At 36.7% G+C, this 8,168-nt stretch overlaps 2 protein-coding genes across 2 annotated transcripts; both read right to left on the reverse strand.

Moving 5' to 3' along the window:
* Window positions 1-440: 440 nt before the first annotated feature.
* LOC136799360 (gastric triacylglycerol lipase-like) lies at window positions 441-4,968 on the reverse strand. The gene is made up of 8 exons (XM_067056069.1): window positions 4,842-4,968; window positions 4,535-4,752; window positions 4,165-4,257; window positions 3,930-4,027; window positions 3,672-3,817; window positions 3,210-3,440; window positions 1,485-1,556; window positions 441-1,357 (listed from the first exon to the last, which is right to left on the reverse strand). The coding sequence occupies exons 1-8, from the start codon at window positions 4,938-4,940 to the stop codon at window positions 1,115-1,117; spliced, it is 1,200 nt and encodes a 399-aa protein (XP_066912170.1). The 5' UTR covers window positions 4,941-4,968; the 3' UTR covers window positions 441-1,114.
* Window positions 4,969-5,636: 668 nt separating this feature from the next.
* LOC136799361 (gastric triacylglycerol lipase-like) lies at window positions 5,637-8,027 on the reverse strand. Its single transcript, XM_067056070.1, has 8 exons — window positions 7,849-8,027; window positions 7,535-7,752; window positions 7,347-7,439; window positions 7,012-7,109; window positions 6,721-6,866; window positions 6,356-6,583; window positions 6,057-6,125; window positions 5,637-5,943 (listed from the first exon to the last, which is right to left on the reverse strand). Exons 1-8 carry the CDS (start codon window positions 7,981-7,983, stop codon window positions 5,707-5,709), a joined length of 1,224 nt encoding a protein of 407 aa, XP_066912171.1. The 5' UTR covers window positions 7,984-8,027; the 3' UTR covers window positions 5,637-5,706.
* Between the last annotated feature and the right edge of the window lie 141 nt (window positions 8,028-8,168).

The raw sequence follows: 8,168 nt of genomic DNA on the forward strand, positions 1-8,168 counted from the left end.
TCTTGTTTCTGGTGGATAACTTGGGCCCAGACCCCCTTTTACCCCCAGTTCAATGTTGGATAAGACTTGGTAAACAATAGCAAGCCTTTCCCACCCATCAACATTGATTTTGGGGGTGAAGGGGGGGATTTTTTTTATCTCAAAGGTTTTTGCCAAATATTTTGTCCAACATTGTAGGTAGAGTTTGCCAGTCATTTGTTCAAAACTCTATCGCCGTTTTTTTCCTGTATACCTCCATTACGGTTCTAAACTCCGCGTACTGTACCTATATTTTCCCGCCTTTACTATCCTCATAGCATCGTCTAAACTTTAATAATTTGACAAATGTGCATATAAAAACAACGAAAACACTGAACTAGAAGTGCCCAAAAGATTTACGGGAAGATAAAGTTTTCCAGAGCGACTGGAAATCAATTAAGCAATGCAAGGTTTGAAAAAGCTTCATAATAACCACAATTTAATTATTCTCTCTTGAAATTAAACTCTTAAGTTTTAAACTCCCTAAAAATGATAAAATAACAATGGGTTCAAATTTAAAAATAAATAGACAAGTATAAAAAGTATAAACATATTCCGAAAGCATTTTGTTGAAACTTTTTGTTAGCTCTCAATGGAGAAGTTTCACGGTCGGTGGAGGAGCGGAATCGCCCTTTTTCAAACGAAGTGGCGGCATTTCACCAAACCTCGGAAAAATTGCGCGATTTCAGTGCAGAAAACAAAATTTAGCAAAAATTTTCGGAATTGGCAAATTATTCAAAATTTCCGGAATTTTTTAGGACACAAACCTTGAATTTTGAAGGAATTTTCCACTGTGGAATTTCTGTTATTTTTCAGACGATTTGACGGAAATCTGGGGAAAATTTTACGCGAGATCGAATACCTCCTGCTGAACCCCGCCTTTTTAAGTAATTTGTTAATAACAGAAGCTAAAAACCGATTAACTTAGTTTTTGATCGCGTTACCAAATCCTCCTCATGGAATTGGCTTCTCAACGAACGTTTTTTAAACAAACGAAATAAATAAAGTGCTTCTGAACTGGAGTTTTTCATACGAATGTGTAAAACACAACAAAGAATAAGAAGAACATGATGTCTGGTGGATCACAACCTTTACGTTACAAATCAGTTCGTTCCAACATTTGTTTGACAACATCTGTGTACACAAATCGGTTGGCCTCGATGCCCCAAACAAAGTCTAAGTGATTCCAACTATCTAAGTTTTTAGTGGATAAAATGTTGGGAAGGAAATGTAGTATTGAGTTGTGAATATCTTCAGGGTCAGCTAACCAATCTTGACTTCCACTGTAAATGGCGACGGGTACTTCACATGATGAAATATTGTACAGTGGTGGTGTGCTCTGAAAATCCAAGTCAAGTTAAAATATTAGAATACTACAGCCTGCATGATTTCAGATCCACCACAAGGAGCAATAAGAAGTCCAAGTCAGTCTAAAAGCTTTTTGCTGCAAGTAAGAAAGGGTATACCTGATGATAATTGAGTTGATTCTTTTCAGTAGAACCATAATCGTACATGATGAATTTACCGCTCTTCACCATCTACAAGAAAGAACATCAAATTTACACTCAAATCTACCCTGTACCAGAATGTATCTTGCGTAGAACGAAGTGTTGTACGACAATGATTAAGCTATATCTCCATTAAACACTTGGTAATCGATGTCAAGCCTCCAGTGACTTTCAATGAAGTCTGCATGATTGAAGTACAACTATCAGGAAAAGATTTGCTCGCTGTTGCATGCATTTATCGAAGCCCAACTAGATCTGCGTCCTCTAACGAAAACAACAACAACCTAAACTTATTGATCAAGTCCATTGCATTAAACAAGAAATATTCGCACAAATGTTTGTTAGGAGATTTCAACTTTCCAACAATCAATTTGGAAAACTGGACCACCCCGTATCTGGAGGATAGCAAAGAAGAGAAATTCTTAAATGCTTTGAAAGACGCATATCTCTATCAACATGTTAATGAACCAACTCGATGTAGAGGAACTTATCAATAAATCAGTGAAAGATCTTTGGGAATCGTTCAAGAAAGTTGTCATTTATCTCAGAAATCGGTTTGTCCCTTTGAAAGAAGTTGGAAACGATTTTTGGAGGAAAAAAGGTAAAGTTCCGATTAATAAGAATCTTCAAGATGAAATCAAGTTGACGAAAACGCTCCATAGAAGGTGGTTAAGATCTGCACCTCTCGACAGAGATCGCCAAAGTGTCAATTACACTATCGTTTGATGTCAAAGGCCCACAGGACTTATGAAAAAAGCATTTGTGATAAATCCAAGGAAAAGCCAAAGATGTTTTGGTCTCATGTAAAAGCTAAACTTAAGTCATCAAGCGAAGTCTCACCACTACTTGAAAACCCTGATGACAAATCATCGATTAAACATGACGATCTCGACAAGGCTAATATCCTACAAAAACAGTTTTGCAGCGTCTATCATGAGCCCCCGGAAACGATTCCCGACTTTCCTACACGAACGGAGAATCAAGTTGAGAACATCATCATAACAGAAGATATGATGAGAAAACAGATAAAATTGCTGGACGTGAGTAAATCCTTCGGTCCAGATGATATACACCCGAAAATGTTAGTTGAACTGATTGACCATCTAGCCAAACCCCTGACTATCATCATGAACAAGAATTTGTCAGAGGGAACAATACCAAAAGATTGGAAGATGGCACATGTCACTCCAATTTATAAAAGGGGTGCCCAAAACCTTGCGATAAATTATAGACCTGTTAGTTCGACTTCAGTAGTCTGTAAGTTAATGGAATCATTTATAAGAAAGCACATTATGAAGTATCAGAAGGTTAAGTAATCTACCATACGAGCAGCGCCTACGAAAACTTGACTTGCCTTCTCTCGAATTCAGAAGACACTTCGGAGACATGGTTCAGATCTACAAACACTTGCACTTCTACGATAAGGGCACCGCAGTTAGAATGTTTATTCGCAGAGTGCGTCCATCTCGAATTCACGATTACGAACTGATACCAAACTTTGCAGACGATGGATTCAGAGGTGTCCAGACCAAGCCATTTTATTATCGATGTGTGACAGCATGGAACCAGCTACCAAAAGAGACTGTTAACGCTACTAGCATCAAAGCTTTCAAGGAAACATCCATTGCTACGAATCAACAAAGCATTGATGTAATAGGGAAGTTATGTGAGATGTTTACTAACCTGAAGATAATGCAAGAAGTCTTTAACGGATGTACCAGAGGGCAGATGGGAAAGGTAGACAGGTAACCTTGTATCGTTCAAATTACTCGTATCAAATCCAGCGATCAAGAAGACGATGTTTCCACACACTTTTTCTGACGAATGCGAATGTCCACAAATTTCTTGCGCAATGAATTCAAGGATGGCATTCGATGGCAAAAAGTCACGGATACCAAACAAATCAATGATTTTCTGAAGAGAGAATTTTCAGTTAATGTATATTATAAATGAACAAAGAAATCTTTCATTTTTCCCATACCCTGATAATTTCCCATAATTTTTTCTTGTCGGGTCTGGTTTATGTGTGTAAAAAATCTCACATTTCCTGTATCGAATCGAAAACACCCAAACATTTTAGATATTCTATCAACTCCAATGAAAATCTCTCAGTTGGTGAATCGTTTAAGTGGATCAAAGACATACCTTCATAAATGGAGCGAAGTTGGAAAGAAATTTAATGGCTCCTTTGATGTGTTGAACGGTGGCCACCGGTGCAAGAGCGAAAAATGTTAGAATCTTTGATGCAAGAACTTTGTTTTGACTGAACCCAGCGAAACCAATTGTTGTGCCTGAATCGAACGAGATCGAGTTAAAGGAGTTTCACGATAAATCATATAGTCTTGATATTCGATCTTAGCCAGTCATAGCACCCTTGAGGGTTTATACAGAAATAAAGCATACCTTGTGAATGACCGACATAATGCAGCTGTTGATGTTCAGTCACGTTCAGTACGTATTCCACACATGCAGGAAGGTCATACTTCGCCATTTCATCCCAGCTACGAAATTAAATGGTGTAAAAGCTTCGTCAGATGAAGGTAGCAATGAAAACGTTTAAAAGTGAAAGTGCTTGGGATTCAACGCGTCTACTCAAATTATCTTTAACAGTGAAATAAATATCAAAGAAAACAAATACCTGAAGTCCCAATATTTATCATCTTTGGTCGTAAGATGGGTATGCTTGTTCGAATAAACATTGCCACGACTATTTCCCAACCATACATCAAATCTAAACAAATAGTTTTTAAATGATTTGATTTATCTAATCCATACAAGTTGCTTTTGATCCTGTGTTAAGATCGAAACAATAAAAACATCTAACATTTCAATTTCATCGTTGTTCAAAATACCAGATGAAAATTTTCGCATAAACAACAACTTTCGGCATGACTGACCAATAAGACGTTGGGCTCATTTGCGCCTGCCTTATATTTAGTTTGTAAGTCTGATCTAAGAAATAACGACTAATAATAACTGATGCGAAAAGGAAAAACTTGGTCCCTTACCCATTATCGGCGAGAATGAAAGCCAAACTTTGAGAGGGGGGATTCATGGTCCACGTGGCAGACGAATCAACGAAACCATGCTGTAGAAACGTCGGGAAGCCTCCTCCCTCACCCTTTTCTCTACCATGAGGAATGCGGTGAAGTGTCAGGATGTAGCCATCTTGTGTGGTGATGTTATGTGTTTCACAAGGGTATCCATGGTAACGGATCATTTCTGGCTGAAAAAGAAATATCCCCAGGAAATGATACTTATTCTAGGTGATTATTTAAAGAAGAAGAGATGTGATAACTGAATGATTTTTCTTACCACATTCATATTTTCTTCTGGCATGTCTTTAATGGAAAGTCTGGTGAGAATTTCACTGCATTGTAAACACATCAAACCAAAGATTACCAACAGATTCATTGTTCTATTATTTTATAATTTACTGAAAAGGAACAGTGCTTTTGTTAGTAAGAAAAAGAAGAAGAGCGAAAAGAGCGTTCCTTAGGTCGACAAATCCAGCACAAGAGACAGGGTTTCATTTGTCATTCCAATTTTCGTGTTCATCAACATAATGAAATAAATTATTTAAGTTCTGAAAACCGAACATTCTATTCTACAAATTTACAGGATAAATCTCATAAAAAATAATTACAAATAGTTTCAATATATCATCATTGTAAAATCTTAAAATAAAAAATATTAAAAAAACAATATAAAAAATGAATAGATCTGAGTCTGGATCGTGTGCCCTAATGTTTGTTTTGCTTGCCATTTTCCAACCAATGATTCAATCCTAGCATATACCACGTTTAAAAGATTATTGAATTCAGAGCACTATAATTTCTGGGCAAATAACTTCAGAAATTTTAGAAAATGGTGATGAAAAATAAATTTTTATCCTTTAGAGCTAAAAACTTCATTTTTGGTACGAAAATACTTATGAAAAGTTTCCTGGTTTTAGATAACTATTTTCCCTTAACGTTCTTGCATCGAGTGTTACTGCTTCTAGAAGGTAGCGCGTAAGAGTCGAATAGTTCACTTTTCATTTTTCGTTGATCGTAAAAGATGACAAGCAAAATAGAGATTACCGCACACTTAAAGCAAGTGGTCAATGGATTCAATGATATAATCAACCATGCTCAACATTTTATCTCTTTCAGGAAAAACATTGATACCTAGTTCAAATTTACGAGTATTTAGCGATGAGTTTCAAGACATCTTGATAGAAATATTCATGAGCATCTTCACCCCACACGAAGTCCATGTGATTCCATTCGTCGCGATTCTTATCCTGGATGATGTTTGGCAGAAGAGGCCTCAATCCGTGGTCAACATCATAAGGATCCGCTAGCCAATCCTGTGAGCCGGTGAACAAAGCTACTGGCGTCTCCATCTTTGTCACGTTGTAAAGAGGGGGTGTTGGCTAAACAAAACAAAAAACCAATTCACCAACTGAGCTTTCCAACTGACTACAAAAATAAATTGAAGGTGAAATGGTACACTCAATTGATAAGTACCTAAGATGAATCAACTTACAGAATTGTATTTCTCCATATTCTTCTTTTCGCCGTAATCGTACATTTGAAATTTTTGACTTTTCACCAGCTAAAGGAAAAGTAATTTACGTTTCATCTCCTTGATATCGTAGTAAAAACATTGGATGTGGGGTGGGGCACTATAGATTGCTTTATGAGCTCCGTCAAGATGATCGAAGAATACTGTTTCTTTTAATAGTAAACTGTATCCTGACACAAAACTGATTCAAATAATCACTGGAAATGATTTTATATTTTTTCTATAAGTATGCATTCTGTGAACCAAAGATCATTGTTTACCTGTGCAAAGTGAACGACATCCTTGACGGAGGTACCAGCAGGAGTGTGAGCCACATACACAGGGATCCTGGTGTCGTTCAAGTTACTAGTATCAAAGCCGGTGATGAGGAAAACGATGTCAGCGCATGCACTCTCCGTGATGTGTGTCGCACAAACAATCTCTGCTAAGGCTTTCATCAACAAATTGCTGGGGAAAAATTCCCTTACTCCAAGCAACTTGAAAAGATACTAATATAAGAGAATAGACAAGAAATAGCTTTTAAACAATGGGAAAGACATTGTGACGGTATGTCATATAACTTACGAAATATATAGAATATTAGGTCGACTTGAAAGCAAATCAGAAGTGACAAATTCATACTAACCACAATTTCGCCAGTGAAATAGGAGAGTACTTTCATGGCACCTTCGATGTGACCAACTGTTGCCACTGGAGCAAGTGCAGAAAACGTTTTCACTTTTTTACCAAGTTCTGGTGATTGACCGAACCCGATGAAACCGATCATCGTCCCTAAAAAAGTGAATTGAAAATGTTTACTAATGCGAAACAACAAGGGGCAGTCTTTCATAAAAGATAACACAACAAAAAGAGTTTTTAGACTTTGATAAGAGCTGAAAGAAGACTCGATAATTTAACTGTCATAAGTTAGGATCACCTTGTGAATGTCCAACGTAATGAAGTTGTTGTTGACCAGTTTGTTTCAAAACGTAATCTATACTGGCCGGTAAATCATACTTTGCCATCTCATCGAAGCTAAGGATATAATGCTGATCATTTGATCGTGGTCAAAATAAACCTATCATATGGTTATCTAAATCTTAAAGTAAAGCATAATCTACAAATAATCATAATCTACAAATAATCATAATCAACAAAATTTTTTTCTGAAGGGAATTTTACCGCTCCCTGAAACTATGGAATATTCAGTAATTATATCATTTGTTGCGTTTAAGAAATAGGTCTTTGATAAAAAACTTGAGCAGTACGTACCTGAAATCCCAAAATTCATCTGAATCAACGGAGAATTTAGTGTGAGCTTTTGAATATGTATTTCCTCTACTATTTCCCAACCAGACATCATACCTAAAAATGAAGAAATGGAGACATTAGTAGAAAGAAGGGAGTCAGAATGTTCGCTTATAATCTGGTAAATAATAATAAAGACGAGCTGTACTCACCCTGCATCAGCCAGAATGTATCCTAAACTTTGCTCTGGCAGATTATTCAACCAAGTGACAGCAGAATCGATGAGACCATGCTGAAGGAAGACAGGAATGCCATTGCTTGGGGCACCATTACGTCCATGAGGGATTCGTTGAAGAGTCAAAATGTAACCGTCATCTGTCACCACTTTGTGGATTTCGCACGGGTAGCCATGGTAACGTATCATCTGACTCTGTCAACAAAAATGATGGAGTTCGCTGATGTTAAATAAAAATTCGAATCTTAAAAAGGTTTCTAGGAAAAACATTTCCTTATTAAAGTAACTTACAGCGTTCATATTTTCTTCAGGGAGATAAGTGAGTGTCTTTCTTTCCATCTTGGTCCACTTGGGATGCCGAAAGGCGATTTCCATGCCACTCGAAAATACAAAAAGGCCGACGTAGATAAAAAATGCAGCCCTCATGTTGTTTTCGATTATTTCTTCTACGAATGAAAAGAAATTTGAGAAATTTGAATGCTAAATCGAAAGTAACAAGTTTGCTAAACAATACAGTTAAATCTCTCTCGACATATGTCACATGTAAAAATGGCAAAAACTCAAAAATATTAACAAACCTACGTGCTTATAAAAACAAAATATGATGTTTA

This window comes from Clytia hemisphaerica, unplaced genomic scaffold (assembly GCF_902728285.1).
Source record: "Clytia hemisphaerica strain Z4C2 unplaced genomic scaffold, Clytia hemisphaerica genome assembly, whole genome shotgun sequence".
Classification (NCBI taxonomy): Eukaryota; Metazoa; Cnidaria; class Hydrozoa; order Leptothecata; family Clytiidae; genus Clytia; species Clytia hemisphaerica.

What these genes read in the sequence shown, in the direction of transcription:
- LOC136799360 (XM_067056069.1), bottom strand. Translation starts at nt 4,940, where the DNA reads ATGAATCTGTTGGTAATCTTTGGTTTGATGTGTTTACAATGCAGTGAA. An exon ending in GATAAATATTGGGACTTCAG is followed by an intron (nt 4,028 to 4,164) that starts GTATTTGTTTTC and finishes TTAATTTCGTAG; the next exon opens with CTGGGATGAAATGGCGAAGT. An exon ending in TTATGTCGGTCATTCACAAG is followed by an intron (nt 3,818 to 3,929) that starts GTATGCTTTATT and finishes CGTTCGATTCAG; the next exon opens with GCACAACAATTGGTTTCGCT.
- LOC136799361 (XM_067056070.1), bottom strand. Translation starts at nt 7,983, where the DNA reads ATGAGGGCTGCATTTTTTATCTACGTCGGCCTTTTTGTATTTTCGAGT. An exon ending in CTGAAGAAAATATGAACGCT is followed by an intron (nt 7,753 to 7,848) that starts GTAAGTTACTTT and finishes TTTTGTTGACAG; the next exon opens with AGTCAGATGATACGTTACCA. An exon ending in TTACGTTGGACATTCACAAG is followed by an intron (nt 6,867 to 7,011) that starts GTGATCCTAACT and finishes TCACTTTTTTAG; the next exon opens with GGACGATGATCGGTTTCATC.